Genomic DNA, 26,649 nt, shown 5'->3' with positions numbered 1-26,649 from the left:
AAGTTTGGAATGTCAATTGTGGGAGAAAATGGTCTCACCATTTCCAATTGTTCTGGCCCACAGATCTGTGTGGGGTCTTTATGGTGATTTGTTTCCTGATGCTCCCCTCTCCAAATATACACAGAGACCTCAGTGGAAGCGGCTCGGCCTGTATAGGGGAAGTTAGGGAAAGTGATAGACACAGGGGCCAGATGGAAGAGAAAACTCTGCCCTGAAAGTCTCCACCTGATGGGGTGATAGAGGGCCAGTAAGGAGCCCCCGTACTGCACAAAGCTCGCCTTGTCTGAGATAAGCGACAGGCACCAGGTGCGCCTTACGGCAGTATTTTCACAATCAGAACCAGTTTGTTTTCTTAAGGCCTCAGAGTCGTGCTGGCCAGGGGAGCAGCCTGCTGGCAGCGTTGGAGGTTGTGATGGAGAGCACTGTGGGTTAGAGGAAATGGGGGTCTCTGACAGGGTGGGCTCGCTCGGGCAAGCTCTCAAACATCTGCCTTTTCTTTACAAATCCAATGCAAGAGCGATTTGCAGATTTTTCTTTTTTCATTTACATATGGACTATCTATCAAAAGTAATTTACTTAGAAATTGTACATTTCATTGTAAAATAAATGTACTTGTTGGTACATTCTGCTTAAACTTGGCCTGAAATTTGCCTGCTTCTGTATTTCATATATATGCATACAAATATTAAATTTCAGAACCTATAAGAGAAAAGTCATTTTGTGTACATAAGCAATGGATTATATTTCTACTACTGGTGTATTGGAAATAAATTAGAAATTAAAACAAAATATGTCATCGCTCAAAATTTCTGTATCAAATATGATCCATTTATCCATAGAACGTGTTAAAAATCACACACGAGTTTTGAGTCTTTTATCAAAAATCTTTACCCAAAGTGACGCCTACAGCATTTTCGAAAACCTTTGGGACCAAAAAAACTCACCAGACGAACAAGTTTGTGTAAGAAAGGTAGTGTAGATTAACGAGAACTTTAGTGTTTTATTCATTCTGCTGGGTACCTGCGTGAATCATTTCCTAAGGTGTTAATATTTAATGGATGTGAATCGATAAGAAATGGGACCCCGGGACCGACGGCACGTCTTCAGCAGACAAAGTGTGAATGGAACATTCTGTCCTTATGTAATACTATGCTAATTGTCTCAGTTCAGTGCGGATGGCACAGTAAGGCCTTCATTGACTCACACATTCCACCTTCCCAACACACGCACGCACACACAGTGCGTCACTTTACTCGTGTAATATGACCTGGAGGGACGCCAACGAGCCCATGGAAGGTCTGCAGGTCGAGGCCTGCTGACACCTCTCCCAGCACTGTTGAAATGTTTATTTATAAATCTCCTCCAGCTCCTCCTCCCCCTGGCGTCTGCCAACCGCCATGCCAAACCAAACACTAGTAGGACTCTCCAGAGCATGATTTCAGAAAGAAGAGATCCCTTTCCCCTCTTTTCCACTTTCTCATGCCCAAATTCCCTCCCACTGGTCTAGCTGTGTCTTCCAAAGAATAATGCTTAGGGAGAGAACCTAGCTAAGGCAGGAGGGGAAGTAATGAGAGGAATTGGGGGGAGGTGGTAGAGGAAAACAGAGGGAGTAGAGGTTTACTCTTTCCAGCCCGGGTTGCTAAATTGGTTTCAGAGCAGCAGTTGGACTCCGGGGATGCACGGCACACACTTCAACTAGCTATGTTTGCTTTTGTGGGGTGCACGAAATCGGATCTCCGTCCATGTAGCCAGCCCACATCCCACATCCCATCAGTCATAACCACCGAGAATGAAGAGTGTAAAGAAACAGTGGCCCTAAAGAGCAATCACTGACACCTTAACTAAACGAATACTAAACACAAAATGTGTTTCGCCGACTGGATTGTCCGGTTACATCATCGTACGATATGGGTGTTTTTCTTTTCTTTATCGGTTTTCTTTTTCTCTTCTTTTTTGGTTCTTTTCTCCAGCAGGAGGAAGGCAAGGCCGAACATGGAGAGATGACAAGGCGAGTCCCCAGCGAGGCAAAGGTTGAAGTCTCTCTAAATAGGTTTAATTGGGCAAGGCCTGACAACACCATAGCAGCCTTTGCCAAGACAGACGGGGGGCTACGGGGAAATGCTGAACACCCCAGAGACGTCAACCACACACTCTTCCTACATCTTGGTGCTGCTGCGCTGCTCATTTGGTACTGCTTACACACGGCTTTGTCCATGGGAGCGCTGCCAAATTACCGAAGCCAGTTGTTTATCTAAAACATGCCCATACAGCACAGCTATGATTAGTTTGTTGCCCGAGGCATAACTCACCCACTCAAAGTGGGACTTGTTTACCTCCGTGCGCCTGTGCGAGTTTTGTTTATGTCTTTTTTTTATTCATTAGCATGCACACGTCTGCACGCCTCACTGTAGGTATCTTTGTATCAGCCCTTTACCACTCAGCGGCAGAGGTCTGTGTTGCTTCCCTGTAGCCTCATGCAAAATGGAGCTAACCTATATGAACATACATACTACATTCATATTCAGTATCACTTTTCCTCCCTGGGGTTATGAGCGAATGCATCAAACATTGACAAATGTAATATATATAACATATATCTTGTACTACCTTGTTAGAATTTCAACCCAAATTAAATCTGTTTCATGTGTTTCACATTATATATAATTTACATCATATATTTCTTAAAATAATCTTTGTGTCATAACAGAAGAAAAGTATATAGAGTAAATGATCTGATACGCTGAACTTGACATCAGTTTTACAAGGAATGGGTGAGCAAGCCTTTGGTAATTATTAACTATAATTGATTCATATAAAGAAGAAGAAAAAGAACAAAAGTGAAGGTTGAGTTATTAATGATTTTGAAGCCATAATGCCCTCTAATTTTGTAATGACCCATTTTTTTGTATTCAAAGCCATAACTGCTATTGACTTATCATGTGTACATGACATTCCTTTTTTTTAATTATTCATTTTTAACAGATCTTTCATTTAATTAACAATTATGTATTCAATGCAATTGACTGAAGCACTTTGCACTCCCTCAATTTGTGCAGAAAGTTGTACTTTTGGGACATTGAGTGTGATCAGTTTACTATGTGTTGTCTTGTTTGGGCATTTCCCATAAGTATGTCTTGTGGGAATGTGGTCTCCACAGTAACCATCTCTTTAGGTAGGGTAGTAACTAATACTCTGTCTGCTATTTGTGAATTAAGCTATTTGGAAAAAAAGACATCAATCAGATGTATCATGTAAAAGCCAATAAATCACATAAAGCACACATTAAAAAGTCAAATAAAAAAAATAAAAAATAAAAAAGGCAAATGATGAGGTTAGCTTAAACAAGCCTTTCAGACTCTGTACGTGTAGGTTTGGACCATGTGTGTATTCGTTCAACATTTGATGTTTGTTTTTCCTCTTTGTCTCATCTCCCCCGCCTCTCCAGAGTGAAGAGAAATTGAGAAACCAATCTAAAATCCATCAGGACTTCCCTGCCCACAAGCCGCTCTCCCCCAACACTGCCTAAACCACCCCTTCACAACACACGCAACCTCCCCCGACACACACACACACACACACACACACACTTCTGTTTTTTGTGTTGCAAGCGCCTGGAAATTGGATGAGATGTTCGTTTAGCGGGCAGCTGGTCTGGGGCCGATATGAATTGCGTTTCCCTGCGCCAGGAAAGGTCAAGCCCCCTCGCCTTGACGGAGTGCATTGGCCTATTGAGTGGCGCTTTAGTCCATTTACTAGCAGCCAATGGAAAAGCTGCTGAGGGTAGTAAGGAAGGCATACAAGTCTTAATAGTAGAGGCAAAAAAATGGTGGCACGTTGGAGATACATTGTTTCTCATCACTCAGCTCGAGCCGATATGACGATTGGGGTACATGACCAGTATGGGGTTTTAAGCTAAAAATCTAGTCTGAATAGGGTGAGAAATGAAAAGCACCCATTTTTTACCTTCTTGGGCTAATAACTGATAAAAACTAATGCACATTTAACTCTGCACTGTTCCACCTGGCTAGCTTCCATGTTCAATATTACAAACTTTAAAGTGGGCATTCTCTCATGTTTGTTTGAAAAAAAGCCATTCAGCATGGCTAAAAGAGCAATTAACTGGTGGGTTGGATTTTGAATGCAGGGGATTCAACAGTGAGTCCATACAAGTAAGCATTGGCGTGTGCGTCTATTGCTCTCTGCTATCTCTCTCTCTCTCTGACTCATACATGCATCCGACGGAAAAAAAGGTTGCTGCCTCTTTAATTTTCATCCCTGCATATCTGGAGGAGCCAAAGCAAAGCAATTAAAACAAAGGCATATTTAACATGGGGTTAATGATTGGCTGACCCTGCAGTCAGCACAGTGACAATATCTTAATTATTGAGAAACCTAAAGTCATTACGCCTACGAATGGCCCGAGGAGCGTCTCTATTGATTGGGATCCAGTCCCATTACAGGCCAAAACGCTTCTCTCGCACTCTCTCTCTTTTGCTCACAGTCTCATTTTTTTTCGTTTACCCTTTTTATTCTGTGTTTCTTGATGAAGCCTTTGGAGATATTAAATGTATGACAACAACTGAACAATGACTGTGGGCTTTATTGCGGATTTAAAAACCCCAAAACAACTCAGACCAGAGTGAGGCATTTTGCTGTTGACAATTTTCCTTGATACCTTGTCTTTATGGTCTATTTATTTGCCCTTTTCTCTCTAGTATGGACTCTGTTGATTAGTTTGCATGTTCCATGTGAGATTACACATTGAAGCCTCCCTACATTAAATGGCTTTTGGGGTTCTTAGGACCACTAGTAAGCAATATAATGTGCAATTCCTGAAATTACAATGCAATGATATACTCCCTTTCAGACATTATATATGAAAAGAGTGCTTACTAACAGACTAGTTCATAATCAATTATACTTTTGCAAAGATAAATTTGTTCTGCAATAAAACCCAATTCTGCATGTGATGAAAGGGCAATGAGAAAGAGTTCATGTCATGCCAAGTCTGTATTTGATGATAAAATTACGGTGCAAGCAAACTAATGTCATAGTGCTTCCGCCTTTTGCGGTCTCAGAGTGAGGCAGCATGGGAAGAGCTGAGATGTAATTACCCAATCAGTGTGTGCCATCCTTATTAAAACACTACTAACAGTGTGCCATTATTGAAATACCCCCCACTGGACTCTTTCTAATTCATTAAATAAATTAGTGCCAGTGTCTTTAATAATTCATAGAATGATGTCTATTTTTTTTCCCTCCCCTGCTGAGGCTCACCCCGACAAAAGGCATGAGTTTAATACCAGGACTCATACGATGAGAATGAGCATATTGCTTGCATGTTCCTAAATAAGTGGACAGTCAGCTTCATTGTAGTCATTTGAAAGATTTGAATATAAAAGCTGTTATTTGACCTTACCCTGATATTTATAAACTAATGAAAGGACTTTATATCTACTCACCCGCATGAAGGGGGGACACAAGTCTGTCAAAAACACATCTTTTCCCATTCGGCTTCCACTCGGGTGTGTCGTGTCTCTGGCAATTGCGTTGTATTAATGTGCTAATAAGAATATCCTGGAGCTAGGGAAGAGAAAATAAGTGTCAAATAAAGCAGGAACGCAGATGAGGGACCCATCTATGCTTCTACGTATCTTTAATTGACACATCTGCATCCCTAATGAAATATTTACCGCCACTGATGACGGTGTAGTGATGCGTGGCAATCACCGCTGTGTTGCTGATGGTTATGTTGGCATGTGATTGTGTTCCTGATGTTATTAGCATAGACCGCTGGTTACTATTATTACCCAGGCAGGTCCTCAGATGAATTGGAGATGGTTACATTGTTTTTGTTCACAGCTATTGGCAGTAAAACTGAGGGTTGATCCTACAAAAGGAGCAGTGACTTGGGCCCAATATTTTAACATGGTTATTTTAGTCAAGATGATTTGGAATTTACCTGTTCTCTACATCTTATTGATATTGGTGAGAATTTTAATCACACAACTTTAGGGGGAAATTACATAAATTGTTTGAGTATGCTGTATCAAGGTGGAAAGTGATGTTGAGTTGGAAGAGATGCAAATGTTTTTTACCCCAAAAAATATAACATGAATGCAAAACAGCTGTCGGATAGTGGTAAAATTTTCTTTTAGATAAAATGAGTATACCGTCCATAGCAATGAATAGAGCATCCAAACGATGGAGAATTTCCAAATCTGATAAACATCCACATTGAATTTTCATGACTGACTATAGTACCATAAAGTAAAATTGAAAAGCTACATATGCCTCTATAAAGAGAATCATGTACAATTTATAGTTCATTCAATTTCTTTGGCTTTATTTAAAAATTCTATAAAGCACCAAAGCATAATACTGAGAGATGTTTCCACTATTTCTAATCCTCTGATTTAGCAAACTATATGATGAACAAAATATTAGGTAATGAGGTTACCTGTCATTCTAACACTAAAATTTCATTTTTATAGCCATTTTTTAAACTGCTGTAGTATCGGAACCTGTACTATAAAATTTCCTAAACGCACAATATGAATTTCATTTTAAAACATAACTTTAAAGAAGATATATTTAGTTTAGACTTACTTAATGCATTCTATCTGTAAGCCTCAATGCAGTGACGTGTGTGTGTGTGTGTGTGTGTGTGTGTGTGTGTGTGTGTGTGTGTGTGTGTGTGTGTGTGCGTGCGTGTGTTTTTGTGCGTCTGCGCCACGCTTGTCGAGATGAGGCGAACCTCTCAGCCATGTCAGGGACAGCTTCGTGGAGGGTGGCAGCCGGCTAAAATGATGATGATGAAATTAAAATTCTGCGCCCAGCAGAAGGGGCTGCCGCGATTTCACTGGCGGCTGTTCGCATCGATCTGTTCCAGCATTTGACTTTCAACCATGACAAAACTGTGGGCAAATTAATTGTTCTCCAGGATATTAGGCATCAGAGTCCATTAATCCTCTCTGGAGCACCACACCACATGAATACTAATCGTCTTTCCAGGCAGCCGTCTCATCCCTTGCTGTTCTCGCCGTCTTCCTGTTTTCTTCTAAGCCATTTTTTTTGAGCCATTGTTCTATTTGTTACTTTTAGGCTTTGCTTTGTGTATTCTAGTAAATATTCCAGGAATTCAAAACACTGATGCCAATTTTTGTGCGTTGAAATTAAATGATGGCATTGTTAAAAATAAAAAGTTACGTAATCCAAATAATCTATTGACACTGAAACAGATATAGGCTGTTAACATACTTCAATAACATACTAATATTACAAAACACAATTGAATATCAGCTGACAACCAATTCAGGGTGTCCCCCGCTTGTTGCCAATAGTTGGTTGAGCTACAACCCACCCAATATGTTGGTGATGAAAAATTCAATATTAACTTAGTTTTCAGTTATAATTACATGTTTCTTTATGTCAGTATTTTCCATAAATTCTTTAATTTTTATCATTGACCCCACTTATTTTTTCTTATGTTTTAAAATTTGGATTTCTTGGTTTTCAACTTTAATTTTCTTTTTTGCCTCTCGACATAATCACAGTGTTTATAAGCTATAAGGAAGATTGATATACAACAGCATATACGTGTAACATTCATGTGAATGATTTCATGTCCTATTTGCCATTTATAATGAGAGAAACAAGCAGAAAATAGTCCTCTACACCACCTATATGGATTTTTTAATTATGCAATCTCCAAAATACCCATATATTTACTGTGTATTCGTTTGTCTGTCTAGATAAGATTGTGCTAATGGTGTACTCTGCCTGACATTTGAGAGTGGGAAAAAATAGCCCCCAACTCCAATTATGTAAGATATTAACACATTAGTCGGTGTGAGATCTAATTGGATAGAAGCGCTGCACACCATGACAACAATCACCTAGACCCTGTTTATCTCATAATTGATAGTCTTGAGCTAAAGCACGGGCATCAAAAATTCATACGACCCAGTGAGGGATGGCCCTCCCATCTATTGATTGGATTTTGGTTTCCTCCCTCCAACCAAAGTAATTTGATGAGCTTTGGCTCGAGCATGCGATACTGAACTTTTGCCGCCTTTATAGATGGCTTGTGTGATGCCGCAGTAATGGCGTTGTATCACATTAAAGTCGACAGGGTCAGGGACTCAGACACTATATATTCACACCCCTATCGTATTTACAAACCACTGGAGATATACCTCATTTAAGTCTGCAAATATAAATTGGGTTGCATCCTACTGATGAGCTCAGATACGTCAAGACTTCTCAGAGATACAATGTAACTTATTATAGCCACAATTTCTGAAACCCTGAATTTTACAATATAATAGGTATAGCATTGTCAGTCCAATATATGTAAATATACCTGTAATTTTTCAGTCATGTATTATATCATCTTGAGACATCCAGCAGATGAATGCTTTAAGGATGCTTAATGGGGTGTCCTTGTTAATTGAGTGAGTTTTTGGTTTAGTACGATTTTATCTGAGAGAATCTGAAGACGGGTGAAGAAGAAAATAATCGACAAAAAAGACAAGAACTGCAAATGAGGAAACATAAGGAACAAAGTAGTGGTGATGTAAATATTAACGCAATCCAAACACATACCATGGCCAGCTTTCCTTCAAAAGTTAAAGTCAAAAACTGCACTGTCACAAAATACAATTTCTTAAAAATGTGCATCATATTTTTACTGACAGATGTAAGCTCGTTTGTTGGAAAATGCTGACGATAAAAGATCTCCCAAAACACTTCTAAAAACATCCTGAGAAGACGGATTATGGAAAAAAATACTTGATTACTGATGTAGTACAATCAAGGCACTCAGAGGAATCAAATACTGCAGGTATGGTAAATATAGAATATTTCATCAAAATAACTTGAAACGCCACTCTTTGATAACTTTTTTTAAAGAAAGAAGTCTCTTCAAATTATCTTATTGATTTCAAAAACAGATGCCAGCAAAACTCAATCAGAAAATCAGGCTAGAGGTAAAGGGGTTTACTGAGAGAAGATGGGGACGTCCATCTCCTGGTGCCGTGTGCCGCGGGACCCTGTGGCGCTGATTGATTTCTAACGGTGGTGGCGTTCTGGGGGGTGGTGGCGTTCTATGGGGTGCTCGGGTCTTAAAAATGAGGTGAAAAGTGGCCTGTAATTCCTGATCCTTGAAATAGCTTGACATATTCATCTAAAAGCCCTTTTAAATTAGGACAAAAAAACATTATGCTCTCTGGGACTTTTTCCGTGTGTGTGCTATGCATCTGACTATTTTGTAGTTTTTGTAGTATGCCAAATATTTATTTTCATTATTGAGTGCATGGTTTGCATGTTTAGCAAATAAATAATACATTACTTAGAGAAATGGGTATAAGGGGAGTAAGGGAAACAGGGAGTTGAAAAAACAATGTGTCAAACAACCAGGGATGCAGTGCATTGAATGGAGAAGAGGGAAAATAGAACAGAGTGGAAGATTGAGTCCCTGATGGGCTCTTTCTAGCCAAATCTCTCCTTTGCTCTCTGGCTGCCGCAGCTCTCTTCTAGTTCTAATTAATTGGGCTGGGGAATCAACACTCTCATCTTAAATCTGTTCCTAATTGAGCAGTCCTTTCTGCCAGTGTCAGACGGCTCAGCATGTCTCTTCTCCGTGATTTGGAGCTAAATGCACTCTGGCTTTATTACCCACCACATAACTTGTAACCATTGTAACAATCAGATACTTACCACAATTACAGTGATGGCCTTTTCAACTATCTTCATTATCATTCCGTATTGTCTCCGCCAAAGGTGAACCTGGTGATGTACAGAAAAGGGTGTTAAAATGCAGTTTGGTTGTTTTATATATAATAACATCAGTTTTAACTGGAAACAAAAAAAATATGTTAAAGCGACATTTCAAGAATCTTTAGAAGAATTTTAATCGCACCATCAATAAACCTGTTGGCAAAATCTACATGGAAAATACTTAAAACATCCATTCTTAATGCCTATTATTGCCAGGAGTCGCTGGATCGCCTCTCCTGACATGACGTCACGGTAGTTATCAGCCGTGGCTAATTACGTGATTGGATTATTTTTGGTATTTAAGCATTGTGATTTTCTGTGGACGCCGTTGGATCGTCTGGTTTCGTCTTGGTGTAGTACTGGTTTAGTTCTGGTTTCGTTTCCTGTAATCCTCGTAGTCATTGCTGATTCCGTGACGCCCCGCCGCATGTTGTTTTCGTTTGTAATGAGTGGTCAAGCTAAGTTGTTGAAGTTATGTTACCCCGTTCAATAAATCAACCTACAAGAGCTACAGACCTGCCTCACCTTTCCATTCCTTCGGCGACTCTGCATCTGGGTTCAACTTCCCCTCCGATCGCCTCGCACTACGCGGCGGCGATCGTAACAATTATATTATGCTTAAACATGTTTTAATGACCAAAGCATACCTGTTTATGAAGTGGTTTCATTAAAATAAAACAATAATCAAACAAATAAAGGTTACAGCCACATTAAAAATACAAAAAAATGTAGACATCACTTCATGCTGTCTGGTGGTCAACAGTGTGGAGATGTTATCATTGTCTTTGCGTGACAAAGTTCACATTTAGTAATATCAACAGTGGCAAAGGAGGATTGGGGGAAATTATAAGGTGTTTGAAGAAATAGGTCACCGCCGTGTCAGTACGCATGTCTACCTTTCACTGAGGAATGGTTTTTACAGGAGCAGCTTTCAGGGGAACATTGGGCATAAATGAAAGGGTGTGCTTAAAAATCAAATCTGGTTCTACTTAGAAGAAGAACCCACCCACTTCTTCTCTAGTTTCCATAGCTGTAAATGGTTATACACACATACCCACTTTGGAAATGGCGTTTAATAGTTTTGTGTGTGTGAGTGTGTTCTCTGTGATGTGATGTCCATTGCTTGCTCTCTTGGAATGGGAGAGTGATCAATGTTCCTCTGCGCTCTTAAAATTACCAAGGGAAAAGAATATAAAATATAAACGCAAGTTTGTAGCCCTGCTCTTCTCTTTCTTTCACCATCCAACAACAGATAAAACATTGGAATTCTTGGTTTCTCATGCAAAAGCCCACCCTCACCTTCTCAACTACACCTGGAAGGGATTCAGAACTTGGAAACCAAGTCATTCTACATAGCACTTCTTGTTAGGTCTCATAGATGGGAGCAAATAGCAAGAGTGCTTCAAGGCATGGTTCTAATCCACCTATATGTATGTATATCCTATATCCCCTTGCATGACCTTAGAGAATAACCACCATGTGTTGAAGTAATCAAATGTGCAGAATATCCATAAACCCAACTTGTATATTCTTGATTTGCTGAAACTTTTGGTCTGGAGCTCCATAACATTGAGCACTGATCTTAACAGGTGTACGTACGCATGTCTACCGCCTATGTTGTTAAACTGTTGACCGGGGAAGAGAGCCAGAGTAAAACAATATTGGATTTCCTTCTAATGGTTTCCAAATATGTAGCAAAACAAGAAAGTGAGGGGTTTGAATCATTCTATAAATGAAGTTAACACCAACACCTGGAATCTTTATGATGATATGAATTCTGAGAGGGGCTCATCTGGTATGTACACTTTGTTAACAAACATGACTTTTCACGATTCTTTTATGAGGTTAAACCACAACTTTGAGAGCAAAATATTTTGAGGACAATTATTGAAAATATTGTACTATGGTGCCATTATCAAGTTTAAAAAGTCCTCTTGAATTGAATGGAAGAATACAGTCACCATTTTGGGTGCTGAAATCGTCCTCCATCGACGTATAAGTGACACTGACGTCATCAGGTCCCCACAACTAAATACGTGGCTCAATTAATGGATCGTATAAATCACTTCTGACTCTTGGACTTTAAGACCGCAGGAAAAAAAAAAGTCGTTACGATCCCGATTGCAAATGCCATCATAAAGCTTTGTGAGTCATGGTCGCAATGGAGCACTGCTGCTGTTTATATGCTGTGGAAATGCGCTCTACCCCATACCATTTTGTTGTGATATCATTTTTGACACGGCCGAGACCATGTTGAGTCACATGTTTGTTTTTTAGGTCCTGTTGTTAATGTAGCCACGCAACCTAGCGATGAATTATCCATAATCACCTTCTTTTACATACACCCAACTAGGAGTTGCTAAAAAGTGTGGTTTCAATTAAGCTCACATACTAAATGTTATGGGGATATTTGATGGCTACGTCAAATGTGGCTGAATCTCACATAAAACTTGTGACATAGTTGAAAAATGTTCAGCAAAATTGCACTGTTTTCAGCTTTTCAGGGTACAACAGTGACGCCCAAAATAATTTGACTTTATATTCTGTTAAGTTCTGCTATTTGGGCCACCCAATCTTGCGGTTGTTCTTCCGCCTGACTTTGGGTTCCCACTTAGGTGGCAGTGTGATCAAGAGCGTGAGTAATCGCTCATTTCATTGTGCCTTGCCAATTTGGGGTGTCCCCCATCCACCGCCAGTGGTTGGCTGGGATAGGCCACACCACCCCCGCAACTCTTGTGAGGATAAGCAGAATGGAAGGTGAGTAAATGAATGCTGTCTACTAAAAGGCAAGATGCAAGTTCACTTTCTTAGGACTGCTGTACTTGAACAATTTATCCCACCAGAGGCTGACAATAATGCTCAGAAAAATAATGGATTCTGTCGCCAATAATATAAAACGGCCCTTGTTAGAATGGCCCTGTAGTGTGCGCAGGCTAAAGCTTATCTCTTCAATAATCTTTTTGTCTCTAGGTATATTGACATTCTGATATGACACTGTGGAAGGATTAATACAGAATTGACAATATTTTGAGAGAAATAAATCTTGTGTACTTTAAAAGTCTTGGGTCTTTGAGTTCAGCATAAATGAATAAATAACTGGAGCTAAAACTAAAGTGTTGAATCTATATTTTTATCCACTGCAGATAGAATGAAGGGAACAATGGGCAGAACAAAGAAAGCCGCCATAGTGACGAGTAACACTAGTAAAGGATAATTAAAATCCTGGCTGAGGCATTAGTGACTATAAAGCCATAGTCTAGTAGGGTCTTTCCCTTACTACTCCCATGCTTAAAAGACCAGGGAAAGAAAAACAACGCAGAAGCGCAAACAGATAATGGGAACACCAGAGCAGTAAGATTTATGCAAAAATAAAGAAAAAAAACATTCAAAGCGGGATATGAGCATTATTTCTGAAGTTAAACTTTCCGAAGAGTATATTTATGTTCAAATTTGTGTGAATATCGTGTTTCAGTCCAATTGAACGCAATCACAGGGTTAGGGATGAGGAGGTCAGCAGATTATATTATCCTATGCTCCATCATTAACCCCTTAGACCACCTGCACCCCTAAACCCTCCCAGTGTCTAGCTCTGTCTCATCGTTGTTCGTTGCGGCAGGGTAGGGCAGCCTCATGGTTGGAGGGTCCCAGCTGTGTAAATGTTTTCAGTTGCTGTGTGACTACAGCAAAGTCCTTCTTTTTGATCCCATGCCAAGACAAGCCTGGCCTTGGTTGTTTTTGGCAGCTGCCGGGAACGAAAGAATGTCAGCGTGACTTTAAAAATATGACGGTTTATAATTTGGACCACGGAGTGAAAACTGAGCTGCGGGTACAGTTTGTGATCATCTAATTATGTTGCTCCCTCTTCTTCAATAATTTCCCTCACAAAGCTAACCCCTTCTTTTATTCTTATCCAGGAATGAAGCCGTAAAGCTGCTTTGTCCCATGTGAATTATTTTCAGTCCACATCATGGCTTTGCGCCCTGCTGCATTACTTCTCATGTGTTTCCTCACATCCTTTCTGAATCTGTTCCAGTTTTTTTTTCAAATAGCAGTGGCTTGTATCAGCATATAATATCGACTGTACAAACAAGGTATTTGGAAGGGGATTTAAGGGTGGTGGTTATACTTTTGGATTTAGTTTGTTTATGTGTGGCTTGGTCAGTCACTCCTTTTTTATATAGAGTACCTTTGATAATGATCAAAACTATTAAAGTTTAGTGAATCAACCACAAATTAGTAGTCAAAGTATCTTTTTTTAATGGAGAATCGCAACAATTCCAGCACTGTTTTGCTTAATGGTAATCTGATTCATTTATGTGACTATCGATTTTGGAAAATTTCTGGTGGCGATACATTATTTTAGATAAAAACCAAGAATACTAACATTGCCTCATGTTTCACACACCACACAATCGCCTGTTTTTGTTGCATGTAGTGAAACTTGACACTGCTATGGGAATTGTTTTATGCCAATTTGTTTTAAAAAATGACATTAACATCATGCCCACTCTTACACTCCATTGCAGACTACTATTGTTGAATTTTTCTGCATTTTGTCTGGCTTTGTGTAAGTGTTCCAAGTTGACTGTGCCAACATCAATAGAGGGTGGTGAGGGGCATTTCTCCCACACAAATTGGTATAAAATCCTGAGGCGAAAATCTGAAGTATAGATGTGTCAAATATTTAACAAATGACTGAGTTTTTAATCTGGAGCTCAAGGGAATGGCACGTTATGATAAGGCTCTTTTTTTTTGTTTTCCCTTGATTTGCATAATTTCTCTAGAGTACATGGACAGACTGAGTCGGCTTTATTTGGGATCCCCACTGCGATTTGAAACGGAGCGTAGAATTATAAGAAAAACCTCAAAGGTGTCACACTAGCCTAAGCTAACCAGTAAAGATAAATGTTACCAACAACACAGCTACTATTGTTCATTTGTCTGTCCTTAATAGCGCTTTCTTTCTCCGGCTAATTTAGCCGTTGTTTCCGAGGTTATCCGATAATGGTTGTAGACTTAACCACAATGAGCTACAAACTGAAACGTTTTAAGCCATTAAACGAAGTATACGGGATTAGAAATGTCTAATTTAATCAGAGGTCCACTAGTGCGAATCTAGCGATGTAGAGGAAGTCGTTCATTAAACTTATGCACAAGTGGATAATTTTTCAGCAAAAGGTTCTAAATGCACAAATGAGTTAGTCTAATCACTGATGATGTTAAACATATTGAACGTATTGCTTACTGCAGTAATGCATGATTAAATATGACCTGCCAGCTTGAAGATGAATGATTGCCTCTGCGTTGTAAAAAGCAATAACTGTAAACACTTTTGGCAGCAAATAAAGTGGCTCAAGATCAACAACTCTATTGGACCTGCAGGGCCAATATGACTTACAGTATGAAGCATTATCCTTTCTCCTTTATTACTGCCAGCACCAACCCAAGTGCATGAAACTGACTTAATGCTCCCAACAATTCTATTTAAAACTCACATGTCAAATGCTTTTAATGGCTTGGAGGTTAAACGAAGGAGAGCGAGGGATGGAAGGGAAAAGGGAGTGGGAGCCACACTGAGTGCCCACGATATAGTAAACAAATTAAGTCAGACTTTATTTTGAGGGGTCAGCTGCACAGAGCATGAGATGACGTCTGGGCTCGGTGTCAGTTGGACGACCTTTTATGCGACAGTGTGGCCCTATCTCACACCTTAATGAGGCAATGGAAGGCATGGGAAGACACCAGAAGGAAAACAAACACTTAATGGGGCAATACAACAAAACAAATGATTTCTAAAACCCTGTTTTAAAAGAATAAACAGCTTCAAGCATAATATAGATGGAAGGGGTGAGACTTTATAGATGTGTGTGTGTGTGTGTGTGTGTGAGTTCTTCTTTAAACCTGGCAGAGCGGAGGCTGCCACAGACATCATCTTTGCATTTGCATATTCATGGCTCAATTTGCACTTGGCTATGCAAATGTATGCAAACATCGTTTCAGAACATTTCAAAAATAGAAACCAGCATTCCAAAACGACGTCGTGCCTTTTAATATGCAGCTGCACAAGGAAAATAAAATGAGGGGAAAGGGGAGGGGGGGGATTGAATGGTCCAAACAACGGCTGAATATTGGATGCAATACTGAGGGCGTTGGTCCAATCATGTGCAAGCAGGTTAAAGGCAGATAAGCTGGTTGTTAATTCTAATGTAAATATGCGATGATTAAATGTCACTGTACTTATTTATCATTTTAAATTCCCCTTCTTGTGATTCCCATGTGTACTGAGCCATAAAGACCTACCAAAAAGTTACAATGTTTATTTGCAAAATCCCCAGGCCAATTTAGCAGAGTAATTAGATTTGGATGAATTTTGATTTCACGACAGTAACATTAAAAGAGAAAAGATAATTATATCCACATTGCTCATGTCAGAACTATAGACCGTCTTTTCTATTGAACATACTTTCAAACATACTATTTTCCTCAAGCTCATCTTATTATGTTGGTTTATAGTGAAATAGTTACTTTTGATAGAGAATGAATGTGAATGAAAGGGTGCAAGAAAATCTTCTACTTTGCTTAAATCCTATTCATCTGCTGGGCACAAGGCAGGGAAAGCAGTTCCCTTGGCACGGGGTCTGTACGAGGGGCCGCGTGGGGCCCTTGAGAGTTTTATCTCCTCTCCCCGCGCTCCTTAGGATAAACAGCTCCACGTGGAACACTAATCATTCCTTTCCTTTGCCACACTTTTTGTCTTCCCTCATATCCAGGCATATCCTCTTCCCCCCCTCATACTCCCCCTGTCCTGCAAACGGCAATCAGCAGCCTGTTGAGACTTTCCTCGATGTGAAACAAACGCCTCTCCCAGGAGACGCTTGTTAAACTCTCACCACATTTTGAGTTTGGTTCTGCTGTTTTGCAAAATGTGTTAATTTTATGACTTTCAACTCAGCCGTAAAAGTAAAAGCTTCTCTAATTAGCCGGTAGAGTGAGGTGAATGGCAAAAAAAAAATAGTAGACATGCCACCACTTGTGTTGCCTTAATCACATTTTATGAGTGAGACCAATTGGTCTTTTTTTACGCATTTTTTTCTGCTTTTTCCATCTTCATTGGCCCAGATTCAGAGATTTAAACTCCGTCCTCTGTTTAATCTTTGAGTTAGTTATACACCACATGCAAGCACCTTGATGCTTGTTTTGCAGTTCTACAAATATGACACCGAATACTTAACTGTTTAACTAACCATCAAATTGCCTAGACACATTCTCAATCAAGCATGTTGCATTGTGTTTTTCCACTGCGTGCTTTATTTCAAGACTGCTCATTAAGAGTGCTGATCCCCATTTATTTTTGTTATTCCAGTACAATGAAGCAGTGCAGGTGTAGAAGAGATAAGTTAATTCCCATTCCAATGAGCGAGAAAAGGGTTTTTGAGTAGAAAAGTGGATGCTGCCTCTCTAAGATGGTTTTAAGTGATCGAAATTTCATGCAAGGCTGCAATTGGTGGTATAATGTTGCTCTGTATGAGTGTTGGCTAATGACTGCCATGTGTGGACAGTGGGTTTTGGAAGGGGATTTTGTGGAGGCAAGGGCTGGGGGTCTGAGACTAGGCCAAACTCAAGTAGACACTAGTGAGGTCTGGGGAGATTGGAAAGCTGAGCGGAGAGAAGTCTCGCGGAGGGGCTCCAGAAAGGACAGCCATATGAGATTACAACATACCTAAGAAATGTGCTCGTCGGGAAAGTTTGTGTATTTTGGGAAGTGCTCCAAATTTTCCACAGACAGCTTTTTATTTTTTGGGTTATCTCACTATACCCCCACCTCTCCCTCTGCTCGTAGTTGGGACTAATTGCGTGGCGCAGAGCCCGCTGAGTCAATAAGAGACAGTCTGCTCCCTTTCTTTTTTTTCCCCTCCTTCCCTCACCTCTCTTTCCAAACATTCGCTGATAGGGTGTGTATTTTTCAATGTAAAGGATAACATGTCTGTATATTTTTCAAGCGCCAGGGTTCAGGGTTGTTTTGTAGCTTTAATTTAAAAAGGATGACATTTTGAAGAAGGGGGGAGCCAACATTTCCACTTTGTGGTTGGCCAAAAAGCGGTGCAGTAGCAGCATAGGTTCTTGGGAGAGAGGGTTCAATTTATGTCAATAAAAACCCAAACAGGGGGCACTTATGTTGCCAAATGCTAAAAAAAAGAGGACATTGAGATGTTTGATTGAATACGAGTATTACTTAAGTAATTGCAGTGTTTGTTGATATTCTTTTCAATAGGGACACATCAGCCTCACAGGAATCATATCGCTTATTCAGTATTTTGCCACACGTTCTGTTTTCGCCTAAGGTATCAACTCTGTTGATGTCACATGGATTTTAAACAAAAATCTACCTCGAAGCAACAGCACTATTAAGAGGGGAAATAGGCCATACCTCCACCTGCTGTTCAGCTTGAGTTCTTCACACATGAGCAGACACTGTCTTTGCCGTGGTGAATTGCAGTGGCCTGCCAACACATGAGCGGCTTTCATCAGATAGCCGAAGGGCACCAAGCACAGTTCTGTCCGTGGCGCAAACTGCCGGACTAGACTGCACCCTTTACGCTCGTTTGTTTGTTCATTTCTTTCAAGCCACTAGAGTGAGAGAATTGCCTTGGACAAAAGTTTCCATGCTATCCTTGAGCCTCTACTTTATTTATTTTGTTTAATTTTTCAAATAATGTGATAGTGTTGTAACCCAATCCCAAGACCAAGCACGATACATTTTAAAGGGACTTGGTCTTGTCCCAGTCTCGACTCCCAAAAGTCCAAGTCTTGTTTCTTGATATCTGAACTGCAGGTGAGGTAACAGAACTTGTCTTTGGGCAAAAAAGAACAAAAAAAACCCAAACAATTCTGAACCCAAGAAACTATATCTCATCAAATTACTATGTGAATGACACTAAAGTTTTGAGTGTTGGTAGCAGCAAATTAATGGATTTTATGCAAGTAGAGAATCAGCTTTTGAATGGCGATTTTTGTGTTGCATACTCAAAATAAAATGCACCCGAAGGAGGGGAAATTACATGACATTATTCTCCATGACTCAGGAAGTGGTTTGCGATTTTTTTCAATTTCATCAGCCTGTCAATCTTAATTAAAAGTTCTACTTTGCGAAAAGCTATTTAAATTCAAATCTATTCAAATTCCTAAGCTATTAAAATAGAAAATTTGTCAGCACTTGATCTCTTTTCGCCTGTCCAATTTAACTAATTTTCTGGACAATAAACAATTGCCCCTTGACTGTGTTCTGCAGAGTCCCCCCCTGAGCAGTAAGTAAATGACACAGCGCCCACATACACCAGCCTATCATCCCTGATGCGTCAGGACTTGCTGTGTTCACTCTCAGGCCCAACTCCGCCTGCTTGACCTTTCTAACCCGACCGCATTCCTTTCTGGGGTGATTGGCAGCCCGTGCAAATACAACACAACTATGACTGGCATTAAGAGCCACTCGGTGCCCTTCCCACAATGGCCCTGGCCCCTCCCCATCAACAGACGCTGAGCTCACGTCATTGTCCAGTTACATTGGCCTTTTCCCCCCTCCAAAGTTGGCGCTTCCCTGGAACTAGCCCAGAACTTTTGTGGGTCCTGTATTGGAATGTGTGACACGTAGGCACCATGTCTCTCTGTTTACCTGCCTTCCCTCTCCACCATGTCTGTTTTTTTTCTTCTTTAGTGTATCTGTTGGCATCTCTACTCCCCCTGGCAGTCCCAGCTGCGAACATGACATAGTTGGGAATTTTTTTTGTTTTGTTTTATTTATTCTTCCTTTTTATTTATATTTTTTTTTCATTTTACAACCCACAAAACAATATTGTATTTGCATAAATTTGGTTATGTAGCTCAGTCTTTCTGCAATGTCACAGTCAGATCTCTTTGCCTTTAAAACTGAAAGGTAAACAGCTTTAGGTGTTGTTTGTAGGTTGACTTGCCTTCATGGCGTGACAAGGCCTTAGGGCACTGAAATGCATTGCGCTTCTGACTGTGTCAAATCTCTCAGGGCGGCAAGGACCCCAGTCAACTTGTGTTGTCTAATGTCACACACCAGCAGTAAGCCGAGTCAATAAAATGAACACCTGGTGATCAAAGCGCTGACAAGGATGCTGGATGAAATTCCAACTTACTCCGCAAAAGAGCGCAGCAAAAGGATGAAAATGCTTTGCGCATATCTCTTCCCCTGCAGCATTCTACGTGATTGGTAGTAGAACAGCTCGGAGGTATTTGGATCATTAAAAGATTTCAGCACTGAGCTTGCTGAGTACATTCCTTGGGAATATTCTCTCTTGAGTTCCATGGACGCTAAACTTTCTCTCGCCTCCCTAATCTGTTATTCCTTTTGTTCATTTACCTTTTGTTCTTTTCCTTTATATGTTTGCCTCTATTCTTTAATTGCTCTTCCCACCCAGTGCGGGCCCTGTCTCTGTGCCCCCCTCCCATGTCCCAAGAGAAGTAAGGAGACGCGACCATGTGGCTTCGCTGACAATGACATGAATAGCCGTGGTGGCAGGGCCACCTCTCTGAGGACGAGGATACGTGGGGGGGAGGAGCGAGGGGATGTGAAGGAGGAGGAGGAGAATGGATGCAGAGAATGAAAAGGGCTGGGAAAAGATGAGCACAGGGAGCTTGAGTTCAGCCCTCCTTTCTCCCCCTATTCTCCATGCTCCGGGAGGAATCCTACCCTGGGTGGTTTTGAAATGGTAGGTAGGATGAAGAGAGGGGAGGGTAGATGACTTTTAAATTACAGAGGACAACAGACACCTAAGAGGATCAAATATTACAATTCTCCATAAATGTTAAAGTCTAGGCAATGTGATGCACTGTAAGCAAATGTCAATTACAGTATCAGATATCTTCTGTTTGTGAGTTACCAGTTCATTTGACTGTCTAGATTACATTTATATGGTATGTTTAAGGCATGTGTATGCATTGATCCTCGAGGCTGCTTTCCCCCTCAGGGTTCATTGATTACATTAATTGCAGAATTAAAATTGCTACTCCTCCATTATTCATGGGCGGATTAGACTGAATTTTGGTCAGGCCTGTATATTTTACGGATGTATAGACTTTTATAGGCAGTACCTCAGAAAGCAAAAAAATACATGTATATATTGCCATTTCTGTCCTGATTGAAAGGTATGAGTATCTGATGTCTTTGGAATGTTGGAAACTGATATCCAGTACAACAGCATTCCAGTTACAGCATAGTAGTCATTTCCCTTACCAAATATTGTTGGTGCGTAAAAAACAATATGGAAGCCACTGAATGATTGAACTCTGAGGTCCCAAATGAAGAGAGTTGCAAAGACAGCCATAATGATGATGATCATAATAAAATATGAGGTTGGAGGTGCTAATAACATGCAATAAAACAAGTCCATTCCCAAATTATTGTGTCATCAGGCAACGTGTCGGAAGAAAAACGCCTCCCACTGTGAAAGATCAAATACACTTGTTTAATAGAACCAGCATGTTCATATAGCTGCATCTAATCACTACACACCTCCGCCAAAGCAAAAGCAGGATATCTAGAAAAGCCAGGCGAGTATAAGACGATGTTAATATGAAATTCGTGGTGGAGAAAGAAAAGAACCCCCTCCACACACCACCACCAAATGACTGCAATCTCAGAAACACTCACTACTCTATGCCAACTAGTCCACAGCGCACACACCATCACATCATTTTTGTTTTAATAGAATCACTTAAAACAATTAATTACCCCCCCACCCCTTCACACCTCTTCTTCACACCTCACACCAACACCCTCTCACACTCATTCCCCTGCGTCGCAGGAGATAGAGCCGGTAATAAAAAGGCATTTATTGGACGATTTTCTGGAGGCCCGTTGGTTATTAACATGTAAATTAAATCATCACAGCTGTTCCATTTTCAATCAGATGGAGTTTGAGAGAGGCGGGACGCAGACGAGGACACCGCCGCACTGATTTTATTACGCACACCTTCATTAGGGAGGCCAGCAGCCATGAGTTCCACCACAACAATCAACCTCAAGACATAGTACACAAAGCCTCTGCTTGTACGTAACCTACTCTCTCATAGGAAAATGTTGAAACATCAAGAACTTATATAAATGAGTAAAAAATAGTCAAATAAATAACTTCTATGAATAAGAATCACAACATTGCCAATTCTGGAACTAATTTCAATACTTAACATGAATGTCAATACACTCTTAGCCTTTTTTGTTATGTTTTAGAGCACGTAGTCCAGCATTTAGTTTTTTATTCTTATTTTTTAATCAACAACTTTCTATTCTACAACTCATTCAATGCAAATGCCAACAATAGATGTCAATCCGTGTAAATTGGGATTGCTTCCCTGAATAATCATGTATAGCCACCACAGTACAGTAAACACCAGCTAAGTAGTTAATTATTTAAATGTTATTAAACTTGTTGCAGTCATAAGAAGATTGCTAATGTTACCTGTGTTTTATGTGTAATATGCCAAAGTTACTGTGTGGTCAGTTAATTCTCAGACCTGATCTCGTTCATCAATCACTGTCAACGACAGCCAACGAGTTAACGTAGTGTGCCTTTTTATGTGTTTAAAATATGCATATTCAGTTCAAGGAATGTCTAGCCCTCCTAATGACCATTCCTATTTTCTCCAATTTCTGGGAATTGCTTTTTTCCCACTTCAAATGGCATATAGGATTTAGGGGCACCACCTGATGAGAATCACTTTGAAAAATCTGTCATTTGATCACCTGCACGTCCCATTGAGCATTCAGCTCATCTTCCAGGCATCTAACCCAGTGTCAGTGTCGACATTCTTTCTACGGTAGAATGGATCAAATGCATGCTTACAGGAGCAGAAAGCAACCGAACACATTCAGTTCCCTGTAGACAGGTTATGGTTGCAATTAATGAGATTGCCAGTTTGGCACAAATGCAACCAGTGATGGACATTGTGCCCGATCATTTTTATAACGTATGTATATGTTTAAAAGGCCTTTGAGGAGAAGCAATACGTTGGATGTGCGGGTCAGCAACACTAAAGATGGTGATGAAAGATTGGTAAGTCTGTGTAGAAAGGTTAATGTTACCTACAGAAGGCACTAATAGTTTAGCTTTGACAATGGCCTGTAGGGAATATGGTGGAAACCTAATAGAAACTAACTCATCGACTCATAAAATATACGTTCTCAACTATTTCATTATCACCGAGACCATCTTACAGTGACATATATCAACAGGGTTGAAGTGGATGGCCTTTTCCCCCTCTTTTTCTCCTCAACTCAAAGGCCTGAGAGGATATTGATCTTTCATTTTTTCTGAGGAAGAATCACATTATTGCCAATAGGGAATTAAGTGACACAGCCATATGGAAATAAAAGCATGAAACCAATGGGATGTGGCTATAAACTAACGTATGTCCACACAGGAGATCGATTTATCTTCCTAATAAGTGTGAATGGATCAGTGAATTTGCAACATACAGTAAATTATGTGCACTCTACCCATCACAGAGCAAATAACTTTAAAGAGGGGAGGAAATATGAAAAGTTATGACCAACGCCATAAAGGTGATAATAAAACGGTATAAATGCATTCATATTTTTATAGAGTATTTAGCTCCTCCAAAATGATGTTCCTACCAAATATCGTTGAAGATCCAAGGATAATGAAGGTAAGGCTTGTGTGATGGTGGAAAACAGAAAGGGAAATGTTCTTGTGTATGAGATAATAGACTGACCTGAAGTCTGCCAGTATACCAGAAACGCCAATGCGAATAAATGAGGGAGATGGGGTGGGGAAAGAAAAGGAAAAGATGGTTATTTTTAGGGCCTGATTGAAAAGCAAATAGCCATGAAGCTCAAAATACAGGGTTGGGAAATAAAACTGTAGTCAAGGGAATAGAAAAAAAGAATGATTAGGAAGATTATTTAAAAAAGAAAAATATAAATAAGACATGATGGTTCTGCTCACAGAAATACGGACGTTCACTATCTGGTTGATCCCCGTGATCGACCAAGCAAAAAAACGAAAAACAACAACAACAGGAGCAACACTAAAAGGAGATGCATAATTTACATAGATTAATCATTTTAATCCAGGCAAATTAGCATATATATTTGAATTAGGATTTAACCACTTTACGGCCTTGTTTTGATTATTTCACGATGACTGCAAACCCTGAATGGAATTTTGTCTTGAACATTGCTACACTATACTTATAGTGGCAAATGGCGATATGCAGATTTACCTAATTACTAACTGGATTCTACTATGCTTTGATGCACGAGCTGAGCACTTTGTCTTTAGTTTATATTCACAGAAGCTTATCAATATAAGTCCCATCCTCCAGTTAATGCAAGAGAATAAACTTTGGTGGAGTTTGGCAGCTTTCCCACTTTTTCCTTCTGAACAATAGAATCCGATTCCACACTTCCTCCTCATCTTCATGATAATTGCAGCCAGGATCATCGACTTTATCGCCGTAATTTGCCTCATTAGCTAGTATAACGATGATCCTCCTAGAATATGCCCCAGTCTTAAGCAATGCAGCTATATACAAGGCCGTGCCAAACCCTTTTAGCAGCGGAAATAATCTTCCGATCCCCCACCTTGTAAACAGCGCAATTAATCGGCCCTGGCATCGGTTTTATGACTAATTTTCCTGTGGTGCAACAAACTTGGCTACATGTCATATTGGTTTATTGTTGTGGCACTGATAATCAATAGCATGGATGCTGGGATGCTGTGGCAGGCCTGTTGTGAATTGATCTACCGTGGATGTAAAAGATACTCCCGCCTTCAAAATGACAGGCTGCATATCATGAACTTGTAGTCTGTTTAACCTTTAGAGGATGATGTAGCCACACGCTGATGCAGGTTGAAATACAAAAGGGAATGCACTAACTAATAAAGGCTGTTGTTATTTTGTATTACACATTCTTTCCACCGCCCTAAAATGTGAGCGTGTCAAGCGACTCATACCAGAAGATTTGAGACATGTATTAATCCCCTCCTAAAACTCGGTACCCCAAGTTCCCCCTCCCGTCTAAATGGATGTAAGCCCCCCACCTCTTGTGTCACATGCAACGTTGATTGTGAATTTTATCACATTGATCAAGGGCTGCTAACTTGTAATAATTGGATGTTAAATTAAATCGCTCCCATCTATTCCTTTCCATCTCAATTGTAATTGTCATTGGGTGGCAGTTAATATAATATATGAGCGATTGTATTTTGCGCAGTGAAGCATGACTCTGATGACTAATGCTACTTTTGGGCACATGGCATGCCTCCATTTTTCAGCCACTACTTTAATGTGTGCCAATACGAATATTAAATGGACGTAGTTATTGCAAAGGACAGAAGACGGTGCTAAATAAGGCTACGGGCTCTTGAATTTTAAGATTAGAGGAAAGCAACTTGGCAAATTCAGTCCTTCAAAGTCCTAAATGTTCGTGTACAACAGCGCATGAGCCATTTATACCATTTCATGTTCTTTACGTTATTATACTATGGGTGCCTTTTTTCTGTTGTCTCATTGTGCCAATATATGTCTGCCGTGTTGTCACCTGACCTAAGAGTGACAGAACAGAGTCCTTACCCCTTATTATGAGAACATGAGGTCAAAGGCATAGCCTTCTATGACAGACACCTCCTCACTTCTTGACCTTGTCACTCCTCATCTATATGAACCACCCAACATTGACTACATGTTGCAGACAAGGACGCCAAACCACTGGAGCATCTGTGTCATCCACAAAATTCACTCTTCAGAGTTCAACCTCTAGATAACGTATTTATAATAAGAAATTTAAAAAAAGGAGGGGCTATTTGTGCTTTCTGTGGAATTAAATTCAAACTGTGTGTTGTTTTCTAAAATAAACTCTTACAAGGGACTGAAAGGCAAGGCATTAAATCTGAAAAGAAACAAGTAAATATGCATGTGCTGAAAACACACAAACAGTCCAACATTCTAAGTGATCTTGTGAAGGTTAATACAGCAGCAAATTATCATATTCAACAGGCTCATCTCCCTCTGCTCATTAGCAGATGAACGATATGCCTATATTTAAAGAAGCATCGCACATTTGTGTCATTATAAAATGTGGGTTTACATTTATCTGCCAACAGAGATGCATACGCAAGAGGCAAAAGTTGGGTCCACACCTAACCTTAGTCCCCCCCATAAACAAAGCAAGAAAGAAGGACACACACACTGGCTGGCATCCCAGGCAGTGTGTGTTCTAAGCTGGACAGAAATGATCCACTATCCACCCCTCCCGGGGTGGCGCTCACTGACAGAGCGTATTCTGCTGCGGTGCGAGTGTGTGTCTGGAGCCTGCTCAGTGAGCTGACAGTCTACGAGCAAGGGGGCTGAGGGGATGGGAGGGAGGCAATACCAGTGGCAGTGATTAGCATTAGCATCCGTGGGGCACTGCAGTAGCTGCTGGGGGATTTTATCATATGCATGGCCTGTCTCTTCATTGGAAAGTGACAACCCCCCGTGGCATGTGAAGCTCAGCTCTGGCAACTCTAAGAATAGGCATCATAGACACATTCCTACTTTTAATGTCCCTCCCTCATCTGAAATATCACAGTTAACTTCAGGTTTTAATGTTTCATTCACAGCATCCGACAACTAGAATAATTTTCACACGACAATTACTTCCCCTTGTGTTCATTCCAAATGACTACTTTGTTCAAATCATACGCTTATTCAGTTGAGTCATGGAGACAAAATACAGTTTGGACATGGTGGAACGATTATTTCTTACCACACCTGCCACCCTCGTACTGGACTAATGGAATCAATGCATGGTTGCACATTTAGATTTTAATTGTGAGATTGTGA

The 26,649-nt window shown here is 40.3% G+C and overlaps 1 protein-coding gene across 1 annotated transcript in view; it reads right to left on the bottom strand.

The window, feature by feature from the left end:
- LOC144215780 (uncharacterized) overlaps positions 1-11,835 on the bottom strand; it is an 83,407-nt gene extending 71,572 nt beyond the window's left edge. Inside the window, exons 1-3 of the mRNA XM_077744919.1 lie at positions 11,742-11,835; positions 9,721-9,789; positions 5,463-5,583 (exon numbers count right to left, since the gene is read on the bottom strand). Coding sequence (XP_077601045.1) covers positions 5,463-5,583; positions 9,721-9,789; positions 11,742-11,795 — 244 coding nt within the window. The 5' untranslated portion in view covers positions 11,796-11,835. The remainder of the gene's footprint in view (positions 1-5,462; positions 5,584-9,720; positions 9,790-11,741) is intronic.
- Between the last annotated feature and the right edge of the window lie 14,814 nt (positions 11,836-26,649).

This window comes from Stigmatopora nigra, chromosome 22, assembly GCF_051989575.1.
Source record: "Stigmatopora nigra isolate UIUO_SnigA chromosome 22, RoL_Snig_1.1, whole genome shotgun sequence".
Lineage (NCBI taxonomy): Eukaryota > Metazoa > Chordata > Actinopteri > Syngnathiformes > Syngnathidae > Stigmatopora > Stigmatopora nigra.
Note: the sequence above shows the minus strand (reverse complement) of the source record. Positions and strands in the feature narration are given on the sequence as shown.